Source organism: Scyliorhinus torazame, chromosome 19 (genome assembly GCF_047496885.1).
Source record: "Scyliorhinus torazame isolate Kashiwa2021f chromosome 19, sScyTor2.1, whole genome shotgun sequence".
NCBI classification, from domain to species: Eukaryota; Metazoa; Chordata; class Chondrichthyes; order Carcharhiniformes; family Scyliorhinidae; genus Scyliorhinus; species Scyliorhinus torazame.
The window spans coordinates 121,445,605-121,460,744 of record NC_092725.1 but is presented as its reverse complement, the minus strand read 5'-3'; the positions used below and the strand labels follow the sequence as shown (position 1 = coordinate 121,460,744).

Here is a 15,140-nt window from a genome sequence, read left to right as displayed (position 1 = left end):
TGACTTTCATACGGGAAAAAGCTTCCAGCCTGCCCCTGTCACCCACCAAGTTTGTCCCATCCACCTCCATACTTGTTGCTACCTGATTCCTCTTTTGTCACTATCCAGCCTCCTCCTATTACCCTTGAGCCCATTATTGTTCATGTAGATATTCTTGTTCTCCCCACCCCGCCCCCAAACCCTTTAATAGTGATGTTTCCATGCTCTTTATTGACTTGACCACTCCCCTTCTCTAGGCCGCCTACACCCTTACTTTCAGGGAGTGCCCTCCCTCCATGAGACCATCTAATACCCCCCCATGACTTTTCGGCTACTGACTTACAGGATCCAGATGCCTCCCTTGAACATTACTATGCCCTCTATCTTCGAATATCATGACTCAAGTCCCCATTCCCAGGACCACTTCCTTAGGTGAATAACCGTGCCCTGTAGACCGCGCTGTGCAGCACCATCACTGCCCAGAGAGGCCTTTTCCTGCCCAACACGAGAACAAGACGTGTGCCAGAACGCTCCATCATGGCCTGTCCAGCCCCAATAGGGTCTCTTGAATATTCCCCAACAACGTGGCCTCAGTCCTAGGATGGTCTCTTCCTTGGACAATCTGAACACTCTTTTATGACTGCATTCTGTTCCTTGACCACCCGCTAGTCTTGCCTCTGTATCGCCACTCTATTCTCATTTTACATTCCCTCAGCCCTGCCTCCCCTCTCATGTTCTACATCATTCCACAAATCCTGCCCCCATGCCTCCTTGTTGCTCTCCTGTTCTACATCCACACCGCCAGTCCTGCATCCATTTCCCACCTCCCTCTTGTGTACCACATGCTGCCCCCTCCTAGTCCTTCTTCCATCTCAGCCCTCCCACTAGTATTTCCACCTGCACCCAGCATTGGCACAGCTTGTGAGAGAGGCACTTGAAATTACGTAACAGCACTCTTACAAGGATCAAAGAATCTTAGAATCATAGAATTTATAGTGCAGAAAGAGTCCATTCGACCCATCGAGTCTGCACTGGCCCCTGGAAAGAGCACCCCACTTAAGCCCACGCCCTATCCCTGTAACCCATTAACCTCACCTAACTTTTTTGGACACCAAGGGGCAATTTAGCATGACCAATCCACCTAACCTGCACATCGTTGGACTGTGGGAGGAAACCAGAGCACCCGGAGGAAACCCATGCAGACACGGGGAGGAAACCCATGCAGACACGGGGAGAAAGTGCAAATTCCACACAGACAGTTAACCGAAGCCGGAATTGAACCCGGGATCCTGGAGCTGTGAGGCAGCAGTGCTAACCACTGTGACACCGTGCCATTAGGTTTTTATTGGGTAGTTTTTGTCACTTTGCAGCTGACAATGGAATCTGGACCAATAATGCTGCAAAAAAAACCAGTATTAACAAGGTAATAACAATAGCAGTACACATTTGTTTAAATAGTCAGAGTTGTAAAAGTGAAAGTGGATGTTGCCAAAGGAAATATTGGGAGAGAACATATGTAAAATTTACATTTACAGATGAACATTCTCCATTAAATGTTATCATTATAATATAACTACATTTTTATTTCAGGTAATTCTTTTCTGAACGTCTACTATAAAAGAGGAAGATTAAATATTACACGAGAAAATATTGCATACTGTGTTTCTGTCAAGGAACATAATTTAATACTCTGAAAGAAAGAGTATAAATTAATAGTTTTTCTCACTTTTACGTACTTGCTTTTGTCAGCCACCAATTTACTTAATGGAATAACCTTTTAAGGATTGACTTATGTTTTGATTAATGATCATCTTATTGTGCTGTAATCTCATTCTTTTCTATATAAGAAAAAATGTTGTTTAGGAATAAATCTGATACGAATATTTAAGCAGTTCTGTGCAAGAGAAAAGATTCAGTGGAAGATTGAAATTATATTTTCGTACTGTACATTAATAAAGTAGTAATCTTTTATGTCAATTTTGCGTGTTTCTTTCAGATGTTCAATCCTGAAAATGTTGCCAAGCTTGAAGATAGTGGATGGTGAGAGGATTTGTTCCAGTGATGATCTTTATGCAGAAAGACATAGAGGACTTTCACCAGGGAGTTTCCTGGCACTGTGTCAGGCCCAGCTTCAAAACTTTGAGTTATTACTCAGGAGACATGAAACTGAACTGGAGTAAGTCTCTCTTTTCACATTTCATCCCTTTTTGACTGTAACATGAAGCCATGCTTCATTTAAGCACATAGTTTTTTGACACATACATTGGTTTGATTAAAGAATTGCACAGAACAGGAAACAGGACAATTTAGTTTAAGTATTTTCCATTTTAATATATCAACACTTGATTTGAAGTATCCACTGAGGCGAGTGTGTGGGTGGAATGAAATTCAATATTTGGTAAAAATGTCATGTTGGTTTATTGGGTTTTCTACCATCCTTCAAGTACATTATATCAGAGTATGTAAACAAATTAATAAAAATGATTTATCACAACTTGATAACTTTTTATATAACCTTTAATGTATAAAATGTCTCAGGGTGCTTCACTGAATCAATGAGTAAGCAAAAATGCATGCTGAGCCAAGAAGGGATGTTAGGGAGGAGTGACTAAAAGCTTAACATAAGAGAGACCGAGGATTATAAAGGGAATTTATAAACATGGAACTGTGGGAAAGCTGGTCATGCATTTGACAGACTATGACATGTTGAAGAACTTTAGAGAGGAAAGGAAGTTTGAGGTTGATGTTTTATAAAGGCTGAAGTATCGCCTTTTGAAGCGGTCTAACTTGATAGGCAAAGAGAAAAGGGGTATGTGACAGAAGCAGCCAAATCGAATGTCATCAGTGTTAGTGATAATTAAGTCCATGAGATCGCACACTTATTGAAGGTGAAGGTGATCGGGATGAAGGGAAAAGGTGGAGAAAAATAATCCGGGATTATATGTTTTCTGCAAGGTGATCCTGAATTTGTATGCAATTTGGCCAGAGGCAAGTGAGGTTTGATAGCGCTCGATTTGGCCCAGGCAGATCTGGTGATGGATAGCTAAAGCAGTTATGCATCAAGTACATTATGTGAGTTGAAGGAGCAATAAATATTTATAAATATTTCTGTATGACTTTTCACTGAGCACCCAGTGACTATTTTACCCTTTCTCAATTTAAGTTTATTGCTAAGCCAATTCAGTTCAGAACTCCTTCCATTCTGTAAACATTCAAACAGTACTTCAGCCTCAAAGTATTGACTCTGTATAATTTCTTAAATTGCCTGTCTTCATGGTTTAATAAGTGGCATCGCAACATTTGTACTAATTTGCCTGTGATTAAAGGTGGCTCGAACATTGCAAGTGTAATTCTGTCAGGCAACAGTTGAGATCGAACTTAATCACCAGTAGTGACAGGAGTTTGCAGCTAGGTGGTAGCAGTGAACTAGCAATATTGTTTTCTCCAGTCTCTAATCACCAACAAGACAGCAAGAACATGGAGCAAGTTAGCAGAAATGATAATCTGCCATTCAATCTCCCCCTTCAGTCATGATGTTAGGCGACAAGGTCAGTAAAACTGAATTTGTTTCTGCCACAGTACATCAAGTCCAATTGCCTGAGTGCTTGGAGTTATTTAAATGAATTAATATCCTTCTACGGCAACATGGAGATTCCAGGGATATATTTACTGATCGAAATTAAAACCATAAACAAAATACATTCTGTTTAGAAAAGACTGATGTGGATGGCAGCTGTAAAAAATGCATTCCACAATGTACAAGGTCTATTTGTTGGACCTTTGACATCGTGGGCGCGATCTAACGGCCGCGTTGCGATGGGTAAAAATCCGCACAAACCGGTTAGATCACAGGAGAGGCCGAAATCGAGAACCATGCCGGGCGCCGATCGGTTCCCGTTGGCAAGATCCAGATCCTGCCACAGCATGGCAAGAAACCAGTAATCACTAATTAAGGCCAATTTCCATTCCATTAACGGGAAGGATCCCCCATCTCACAGACTCCCGTGATCTAACCGGCTCCCCAGCATGCAGTACTGCGGGCACCGTTTAGTACACCTATTTAAAATTGTGAAGTTAGCAAACTGGCTGCTGTGGACCAGAGGAAGTGAGTAGCCATTTTGGTAAATGACCAGTCAGCATGAGCCCCAGTGCTCAGATGGGTGAGGGAGCCCGGGGAGGGACGCAGTGCCCAGTTGGGGGGAGGGGGGGGGTCGGCTAATATCAGTGGGGTTAGCTCCTTTGCTAGGGGGTGAGTGGTCCAGTACCCACGTGTCCCATAACTCCAGCTGCTGCCTGTCCGTCCCACCAAACACCCCCAGAACAGAGCCCCGCCTCCGTGGTAATATGCTGAAGGTCACTTTAAACCCCGCTGACCATGACGGCAGCTGGCCGCACAGCTGAAGGCTATTGCTAACAGGGAATTGGCAATTCTTTAAAAATAAAAAAAATTTAGAGTACCAAATTCATTTTTTCCAATTAAGGGGCAATTTAGCGTGTTCAATCCACCTACCTTGCACATCTTTGGGTTATGGGGGCGAAACCCACGCAAACACGAAGAGAATGTGCAAACTCCACACGGACAGTGACCCAGAGCCGGGATCGAACCTGGGACCTCGGCGACGTGAGACTGCAGTGCTAACCACTGCGCCACCATGCTGCCCTTAGGGAATTGGCAATTCTAATAATGTGAGCACTTCATAGCTCCCAAGTGGTATCCCATAGGTAGGCATGCTATGTCGCGCAAATTACTGCCTATCATCCCATTCAGACTGTGAGGCCTAGACACTGTGCCTGAACTCCAGAGGCAACATCTAATATTCAAACACCCAGGAGTTGGACTGCAGAACCGGGACATCCCCATGACCAGAGGGTGTGTTTGTGGACCCAGGAGGGAACCAGCGCCTGGCCCAGGGAACGTTACCAGCGGGTGCCTGGGGTACAGTGTCTGGGGTCCAGTGTCCAGGGGTCCTGCTGCAGCCGGGGCTGCGCGTGCAAGGAGTGTTGGATGGCACCCTGAGGGATGGCAACTGATGTGAGGATGGAGAGGCATGGGGAACCCACGGGTCCGAGGTGCAAGCCATAACTGATTCTCGGTCTCTCACCCTCTCCAATTCCTTACCGATATCACCTGATGGATGATATTGTGGACTCTGCAGAAGTTGCCCTTGTGGTAGGGGTGGCAGTGCAGGCGGCCAGATGCCAGAGAAAGCAGGGACAGCAGCATTAACAGAGACTCGGGCCGGCGTCTATTGTGCAGGGGCCCATCCCACACCCTGAGGACCCAGCCGCCCATCAGGCCAGGGTAGGACCCAGAGGGGGAGACCGGCGACAGCCCAAGGAGTACAGGCGTCGTTGGTCTTTCAAACAGATACGGCCATAAGACATAGGAACAGAATTAGGTCACTCGAACCATCGAGTCTGCTCCGCCCCTCAATCATGGCTGATATTTTTCTCATCCCCATTCTCCTGCCTTCTCCCCATAACCCCTGATCCCCTTATTGCTCACGAATCTGTCTGTCTCTATCTTGAAGACACTCAGTAATTTGGCCTCCACAGCCTTCTGCGGCAAAGAGTTCCACAGATTCACCACCCTCTGCCTGAAGAAATTCCTCCTCATCTCTGTTCAGTTTGAGATTGTGTCCTCTGCTTCTAGTTTTTCCTACAAGTGGAAACATCCTCTCCACGTCCACTCTATACAGGCCTCAAAGTATCCTGTAAGTTTCAATAAGATCCCCCCATAGCCTTCTAAACTCCAATGAGTACAGACCCAGAGCCCTCAACCGTTTCTCATACGACAAGCTCTTCATTCCAGGGATTATTCTTGTGAACCTCCTCTGGAGCCTTTCCAAGGCCAGCACATCCTTCTTTAGATATGGGGCCCAAAACTGCTCACAGTACTCCAAATGTGGTCTTACCAGAGCTTTATATAGCCTTAGAAGTACATCCATGGTCTTGTATTCTAGCCCTCTCGACATGAATGCTAACATTGCATTTGCCTTCCTAACTGCCGACTGAATCTGCACGTTAACCTTAAGAGAATCGTAAACAAGGACTCCCAAGTCCCTTCGTGCTTCTGATTTCCTAAGCATCTCCTCATTTAGAAAATAGTCTATGCTCCATTTCTCCTTCCAAAGTGCATAACCTCACACTTTTCCACATTGTATTTCATTTTCCACTTCTTCGCCCACTGTCCTAGCCTGTCCAAATCCTGCAGCCCGCCTGCTTCCTCAATTCTACCTGTCCCTCTACAGATCTTTGTATCATTTGCAAACTTAGCAACAGTGCCTTCAGTTCCTTCTTCTCGATCTTTTATATATATTGCGAAACGTTGTGGTCCCAGCACCGACCCCTGAGGCACACCACTAGTCACCAGCTGCAATTTGAAAAAGATGTCGGACAAAGTGTTCCACAGCAAGGAGACTGTGCGGCATCTGTGACATGTCCTGGCGCAATGGGCACCATGTGGAGGAGGATGATGCCTGCTCCCGGTGGCCGCAACGTTTATCACAGCCCTAACCCTTTATGCCTCAGGATCATTCCAGGGCTCGAGCAGGGACTTGTGTGGCATATTCCAGCCAGCAGCCCAAAAGTGCAGCCAACTATATAAACTTTACCAAGCCCAACAAGATGCCCAGGCAGCAGGATTCTTCGCTATCGCCAGGATGCCCCAGGTCCAGGGGGTAATAGATGGCCCGCATGTTGCTTTGCATGCACTGAGCTGTCTGAGAGCGTCCTTCATAAACAGGAAGGGGTCCCACTCCCTGAACGTCCAACATGTGAGTGATCACCACCTTAAGATCATAGAGTCATAGAATTTACAGTGCAGAAGGAGGCCATTTGGCCCATTGAGTCTGCACCGGCCCTTGGAAAGAGCTCCTTACTTAAGCCCACACCTCCACCCTATCCCCGTAACCCAGTAATCCCACCAACCTTTTTGGACGCTAAGGGCAGTTTAGCATGGCCAGTCTACCTAACCTGCACATCTTTGGACTGTGGGAGGAAACCGGAGCACCCAGAGGAAACCCCACATAGACACAGGGAGAACGTGCAGACTCCGCACATACAGTGACCCAAGCCAGGAATTGAACCTGGGACGCTGAAGCTGTGAAGCAACAGCGCTAACCACTTGTGCTACCATGCCGTGTGCACACTTCCCCAGGAGTGTGCACGACAGCTACATCCGGGGACAGTCGGAGAACCCCGGCGTCTTCGAGAGATACCCAAGGATGACCTGTTGGCTCTTGGGGGATAAGGCTGAGGTCCTGGCTAATGACGTCAGTATGGAAGCTGGAGACCAATGTGGAGAACCGATGTAATGAGGCCCTTGTGACCACCTGGATGGTCATTGAGTGGTGCATCGGGCTGTTTAAAATGCAGTTCCAGAGACTCTGGTGGTGTATTGAAGTACGACCCCCCGGAGGGTCACCCACTTTGCGATATTCTGCTCTTCCCACCACAAACTGGCACAGCAAAGGAGCGATGTGCTGGAGATGGAAGAGGAAGAACACACGGCCTCGTCCAAGGAGGAGGATGAGGAGCCAGACCAGGAGGAGCTGGAGAACTAGCCCCAGGCGGACATGCAAAACCAACCGGAGGATGGAGAATAGGTGATGCCAGTGAGGGTCTGGCATTCCTGGAGGACCAGGGAGGCCCTCATCCTTGCCTGCTTCTCATAGGACGTGGCTTTGTCTGTCATATTTCCTCCTTCCCACCCCATGTCCACACCCACCCATGCTCCCCCCTCCCCCGACAGTCCACCCACCCATTACTCTCCCCCCCCCCCCCCCCCCTCTCCGTCATCACATTTCTTCCAGTGGGGGAGCAAATCTAGGACTGCGAGCTCGGGGGAGCTGGCGGAGGGCAACTGGGGAAGAGGGGTGCAGGCCAGCCAGTACTACAGAATAATGTGACAGAGGCTTCACATGTCCCGGGTGTAACATGTTTTAATGCTGTAATATCGTGAACCTAACTGTCCCTAACCCCCAGTGGTGATGCCCACCCTCCCCCAGTGTCTACTCAGTAATACTCAATCCGCTTAGCCCTCCGTGCTCTGCTCCTAAGTTTAGGTCTGTCCCCAGGATCCACATCAGGTGAAGGCAATCTGCTGTTTACCACATAATTTGACTTTTGTCCCTGGCTGGCATCCTCTATGCGGTTGGGGGGATCTGGGGTCGATGGTTCCTGCCCGACTTGCCGGTGTCACTGGCTTCACTGCGCCACTCTGTTCCACATGCTGACTCCGAGATGCGCGGTTGGTTTGCGGGGGATGGGGGGTAGAGCAGGTGACTGCAGTCATCTCCCTGAAGGATGGCTCCAGATTAGTCTCTAGCACTCCCTTCTCCCGGCCAATGTTCTGGGGATCACCTCGAGACTGAGGGGCAGCTGGCCTGAGCTCTGATTGCCGATGCGTCATCTGGCTCTACCAGCCCTGGCGGCTCCCCATTGCCTGCACCATGGTGTTGATGCCCTCATTGATGCCCCTCTAAGCCATGCTCTGCAAAGCTTTGCCAGTGTCCACCTGCGCCTGGGATATGGTCCTCAGCGATCGGGATTTGCTCTGGAGCGTATCAGCAATGCCCAACTGAGAATGAGATGTGCACCACAGTGCCCTGGCAATGTCCATCTGAGACTGGGACACGTACTCCAGTGACTGGGACATGCTCCGGAAGATTTCAGCATTGCCCACCTGAGACTGGGACATTGTCCGCATCGCCTTGGCAAGGTCCACCTGTGTCAGGGACATGTTCCCCCATCGACTCAAGGTGCTCAGCCATGGCTGTCATTGACTGAGCACCGCCTTGGACACCAGCAGTCATGGTGCTGATGGTATGCTCTAGGCTTTCCACTACGGTCAGCACCCTAGCAGTGTTGGCCTTGCCGCTGCGCATTGCCGGGCCAATCTCCTGTGCTCGTAGCCTCTGGGACTCCTCCAATCAGCTATGGACCTGCTGGAGTGTCGCTGACATCCCCCTCTGAATTTCACGGCTGCACCCTAACATCTGCATCAGCTCTGGGTAAACATGGTCCAGAGACTCAGCATCCGACTGGGACCCAGCTGGTTCCTTGGATGCAGCAGACCTCAGACATCTGTCTCCCCTGGAGGCCTGCCTCCGCCTGATGTGCATCAGCAACTGTGTGGTGCTCACCAGATTGTGCCCCAGATGCCTGGCCACTACTTTCACCCACTTGCCTAACATCGCCTGACTATGTCCCTGCTTCAGCTCATCTGCTTTTGAATCCATATTTTGTTACCCCTTGTTTGGAGTCATACCTAGTACAAAGGAAGATGGCTATGGTTGTTAGAGGTCAATCACCGCAGCACCAGAACATTGCTGCAGAAGTTTCTCAGGGTAGAGTCCTAGGCTCAAACATCTAAAGGGTCAGAACTGCGGACGATCGCGCAATGTTCAGCACCATTTGTGATTCCTCAGATACTGAAGCAGTTTGAGTCTCTGTGTCCACATGCTTGGGCTGATAAGTGGCAAGTAACATTCACGCCACACAAGTGCCAGGCAATGACCCTCGCCAACAAGAGAGAATCTAACCATTTCCACTTGATATTCAATGTTATCATAGAATTTACAGTGCAGAAGGAGGCCATGCACCGGCCCTTGAAACGATCACCTTACTTAACCCACCCTATCCCCGTAAGCCAGTAACCCCACCTAACCTTTTTGTCACGATGGGCAATTTAGAATGGCCAATCCACCTAACCTACACATCTTTGGACTGGGAGGAAATCGGAGCACCCGGCGGAAACCCACACAGACACGGGGAGAATGTGCGGTCTCCGCTCAGACAGTGAGCCAAGCCGGTATTCGAACCTTGGACCCTGGAGCTGTGAAGCAACTGTGCTAATCACTGTGCTACCGTGCTGAATCCCACACTATCAACGGCCTGGGGTTACCATTGCCGAGAAACTGAACTGGACTTGCCATATAAATACTGTAACCACAAGAGCAGGTCACAAAAGAGGTTGGGAATGCTGTAGAGGGTAAATCACTCCCTGACTCCCCTGTGCCTATCCACTATCTACAAGGCTCAAGTTAGGAGTGTGATGGAATACTCTCCACTTGCCTGTACGAGTGCAGTTCCAATAATACTCAAGAAGCTCCACACCAGCTTGGACAAAGCAGCCCACTTGAGTGGCACCCTGTCCATCACCATCAAAATTAACTCCCTCTACCACCAACGCACAGTGGCAGCAGTTTGTACCATCTACAGGATGCACTGCAGAAACTCACCAAGGCTCCTTTAATAGCACCTTCAAAATCACACCCAGAAGGACAAGAACAGCAAATGCATGGGAACACCCAAGACACACAGCACCCTGACTTGAACCATATTGTTGTTCTTTCACAGTTAGTGAATCAAAATCCCTGGATTCCCACTCTAACAGCATTGTGGGTGGAGCTACATCACATGAGCTGCAGTGGTTCAACTAGGCAGCTCACCACCATTACCTTCTCAAGGGAAAATAGGGATGGGCAATAAATACTGGTCTAGCCAGCGTCACCCACAAGCCATGAACAAATTTAGAAAAAACTTGATGCGACTATATATTTTCCTGGCTGACCTCCCACTATACAATAACTTGATTCACCCAAACTACTATATGTGTCCCCTAACTTGTGTCAAGTCCATTTACCCATTGCTGTACCCATTGACCGAGCTCCCGGTCTGACAACACTAATTTAAAATTTTTTATCCTTGTCTGCAATTCCCTCTATGACCTTGCCTCTCCATATCTTTGCAATCACTTCCAGCCCAAAAACGTTTCGAGATCCCTGCGCCCGTCTAATTCTGGTCTTTTGTGCATCTGTGATTTTAATTGCTCCATCATTGGACATTGTGCCTTCAGCTGCACAGTTTGAAAATGCTGGAATCCCTTCCATAAACCATGCTGCTTTTTCTACTACTGCATACTCCTTTAAAACACTTCCTTTAAAAAATATATATATATTTTTATTTAAAATGTTTCATTTATAACAAACATGACATTAACATCAAACAGCCCAAAAAACGAATATCAAATATTACAATATCGCACAAAAAAAGAAAAAAGGGAAAAAAAACACCCAATGAAACTTATAAATCCCATCCAAAGAAAGACAAAAATAACTTACCGCCAATAATAACTAACCCCTCCCCCCCACCATTAACAGCTGATGGTGACTAACTCTTTCACGTAGTAATTGAATGATTGCCACCTCAGGTAGAACTCATCCACTGACCCCCGAACGGAGTACTTGAACTTTTCCAGATATAAATTCCATGAGGTCATCTAGCCAAGCCAAGGCACTGGGCAGAGCAGAATATCTCCATCCCAGCAGAGCATGCCTCTGGTCTATCAACGAGGTAAAGGCAAGAACATCTGCCTGAACCCCGGTCTGCAGCCCTGGTGACTCCGACACCCCAAAAATGGCCACCAATGGACAAGGCTCCAGATCATAATATCTATAGATTCCCTTCAGTGCAGAAGGAGGCCATTGAGCCCATTGAGTCATACTGATCCTATGAAAGAGTGCCCCATCTAGGCCCACTCCCTATCCTTGTAACCTAAGGGATACTAATGGGCAATTTAGCATGGCCAATCCACCTAATCACATCTTTGGGAGGAAGCTGGAGCACCTGGAGGAAACCCATGCAGACACGGGGAGAATGTGCAAACTTTGCACAGTCATCCAAGGCCGGAAATGAATCCGGGTCCCTGGTGCTGTGAGGCAACAGTGCTAACCACTGTGCCATAGTGCCACCCAATGTCAAAGTTAAGAATCGCTGACATGGTGCTAAAGAAGGAAAGCCAAAAGCTTACCATCCTTGGACATGACCAGAACATGTGGATGTGGTTAGCACCACTCACATGTCCTCCACTTCCGTGAAGAACACATTCATCCTAGCCTTAGTTAGATGAGCCCTATGTACCACCTTAAACTGAGTCAGGCTGAGCCACTTGCAGGAGGATGTGGAGTTCACCCTACGAAGGGCTTCATAGAACATAGAACATAGAAAATACAGCACAGAACAGGCCCTTCGGCCCACGATGTTGTGCCGAACCTTTGTCTTAGATTAATCATAGATTATCATTGAATTTACAGTGCAGAAGGAGGCCATTCGGCCCTTTGAGTCTGCACCAGCTCTTGGAAAGAGCACCCTACCCAAACTCAACACCTCCACCCAATACCAAGGGCAATTTGGACATTAAGGGCAATTTATCATTGGCCAATTCACCTAACCCGCACATCTTTGGACTGTGGGAGGAAACCGGAGCACCCGGAGGAAACCCACGCAGACACGGGGAGGACGTGCAGACTCCGCACAGACAATGACCCAAGCCGGAATCGAACCTGGGACCATGGATCTGTGAAGCAATTGTGCTATCCACAATGCTACCGTGCTGCCCTTAAGAACAAATAAATCTACACTATATCATTTTCCCGTAATCCATGTACCTATCCAACAGCTGCTTGAAGGTCCCTAATGTTTCCGACTCAACTACTTCCACAGGCAGTGCATTCCATGCCCCCACTACTCTCTGGGTAAAGAACCTACCTCTGATATCCCTCCTATATCTTCCACCTTTCACCTTAAATTTATGTCCCCTTGTAATGGTGTGTTCCACCCGGGGAAAAAGTCTCTGACTGTCTACTCTATCTATTCCCCTGATCATCTTATAAACCTCTATCAAGTCGCCCCTCATCCTTCTCCGTTCTAATGAGAAAAGGCCTAGCACCCTCAACCTTTCCTCGTAAGACCTACTCTCCATTCCAGGCAACATCCTGGTAAATCTTCTTTGCACCTTTTCCAAAGCTTCCACATCCTTCCTAAAATGAGGCGACCAGAACTGTACACAGTACTCCAAATGTGGCCTTACCAAAGTTTTGTACAGCTGCATCATCACCTCACAGCTCTTAAATTCAATCCCTCTGTTAATGAACGCGAGCACACCATAGGCCTTCTTCACAGCTCTATCCACTTGAGTGGCAACTTTCAAAGATGTATGAACATAGACCCCAAGGTCTCTCTGTTCCTCCACAATGCCAAGAACTCTGCCGTTAACCCTGTATTCCGCATTCATATTTGTCCTTCCAAAATGGACAACCTCACACTTTTCAGGGTTAAACTCCATCTGCCACTTCTCAGCCCAGCTCTGCATCCTATCTATGTCTCTTTGCAGCCGACAACAGCCCTCCTTACTATCCACAACTCCACCAATCTTCGTATCGTCTGCAAATTTACTGACCCACCCTTCAACTCCCTCATCCAAGTCATTAATGAAAATCACAAACAGCAGAGGACCCAGAACTGATCCCTGCGGTACACCACTGGTAACGGGGATCCAGGCTGAATATTTGCCATCCACCACCACTCTCTGACTTCTATCGGTTAGCCAGTTCGTTATCCAACTGGCCAAATTTCCCACTATCCCATGCCTCCTTACTTTGTGCAGAAGTCTACCATGGGGAACTTTATCAAATGCCTTACTAAAATCCATGCACACTACATCCACTGCTTTACCTTCATCCACATGCTTGGTCACCTCCTCAAAGAATTCAATAAGATTTGTAAGGCAAGACCTACCCCTCACAAATCCGTGCTGACTATCCCGAATCAAGCAGTGTCTTTCCAGATGCTCAGAAATCCTATCCTTCAGTACCCTTTCCATTACTTTGCCTACCACCGAAGTAAGACTAACTGGCCTGTAATTCCCAGGGTTATCCCTAGTTCCTTTTTTGAACAGGGGCACAACATGCGCCACTCTCAAATCCCCTGGTACCACCCCTGTTGACAGTGAGGACGAAAAGATCATTGCCAACGGCTCTGCAATTTCATCTCTTGCTTCCCATAGAATCCTTGGATATATCCCGTCAGGCCCGGGGGACTTGTCTATCCTCAAGTTTTTCAAAATGCCCAACACATCTTCCTTCCTAACAAGGTCCCTAATGTACCTTGGGGCAGCACGGTAGCATGGTGGTTAGCACAAATGCTTCACAGCTCCAGGGTCCCAGGTTCGATTCCGGCTTGGGTCACTGTCTGTGCGGAGTCTGCACATCCTCCCCGTGTGTGCGTGGGTTTCCTCCGGGTGCTCCGGTTTCCTCCCACAGTCCAAAGATGTGCAGGTTAGGTGGATTGGCCATGATAAATTGCCCATAGTGTCCAAAATTGCCCTTAGTGTAGGGTGGGGTTACTGGGTTATGGGGATAGGGTGGAGGTGTGGACCTTGGGTAGGGTGCTCTTTCCAAGAGCCGGTGCAGACTCGATGGGCCGAATGGCCTCCTTCTGCACTGTAAATTCTATGAAATCTATGAAAGTATTTCCTCGAGCTTACCAATCTGTTTCACACTGTCCTCTCCAACAATATCGCCCCTCTCATTTGTAAATACAGAAGAAAAGTACTCATCAAGACCTCTCCTATCTCTTCAGACTCAATACACAATCTCCCGCTACTATCCTTGATCGGACCTACCCTCGCTCTAGTCATTCTCATATTTCTCACATATGTGTAAAAGGCCTTGGGGTTTTCCTTGATCCTACCCGCCAAAGATTGTTCATGCCCTCTCTTAGCTCTCCTAATCCCTTTCTTCAGTTCCCTCCTGGCTATCTTGTATCCCTCCAATGCCCTGTCTGAACCTTGTTTCTTCAGCCTTACATAAGTCACCTTTTTTCTCTTAACAAGACATTCAACCTCTCTTGTCAACCATGGTTCCCTCACTCGACCATCTCTTCCCTGCCTGACAGGGACATACATATCAAGGACACGTAGCACCTGTTCCTTGAACAAGTTCCACATTTCACTTGTGTCCTTCCCTGCCAGCCTATGTTCCCAACTTATGCACTTCAATTCTTGTCTGACAACATCGTATTTACCCTTCCCCCAATTGTAAACCTTGCCCTGTTGCACGTACCTATCCCTCTCCATTACTAAAGTGAAAGTCACAGAATTGTGGTCACTATCTCCAAAATGCTCCCCCACTAACAAATCTATCACTTGCCCTGGTTCATTACCCAGTACTAAATCCAATATTGCCCCTCCTCTGGTCGGACAATCTACATACTGTGTTAGAAAAGCTTCCTGGACACACTGCACAAACACCACCCCATCCAAACTATTTGATCTAAAGAGTTTCCACTTAATATTTGGGAAGTTAAAGTCGCCCATG

General features: G+C 47.7%; 1 protein-coding gene across 10 annotated transcripts in view; it reads left to right on the top strand.

The window, feature by feature from the left end:
* lrriq1 (leucine-rich repeats and IQ motif containing 1) overlaps positions 1-15,140 on the top strand; it is a 278,411-nt gene that overhangs the window by 168,340 nt on the left and 94,931 nt on the right. For all 10 annotated transcript variants that reach the window (XM_072485134.1, XM_072485135.1, XM_072485136.1 and 7 more), the window contains one exon: positions 1,976-2,155. In XM_072485134.1, coding sequence (XP_072341235.1) covers positions 1,976-2,155 — 180 coding nt within the window. The remainder of the gene's footprint in view (positions 1-1,975; positions 2,156-15,140) is intronic.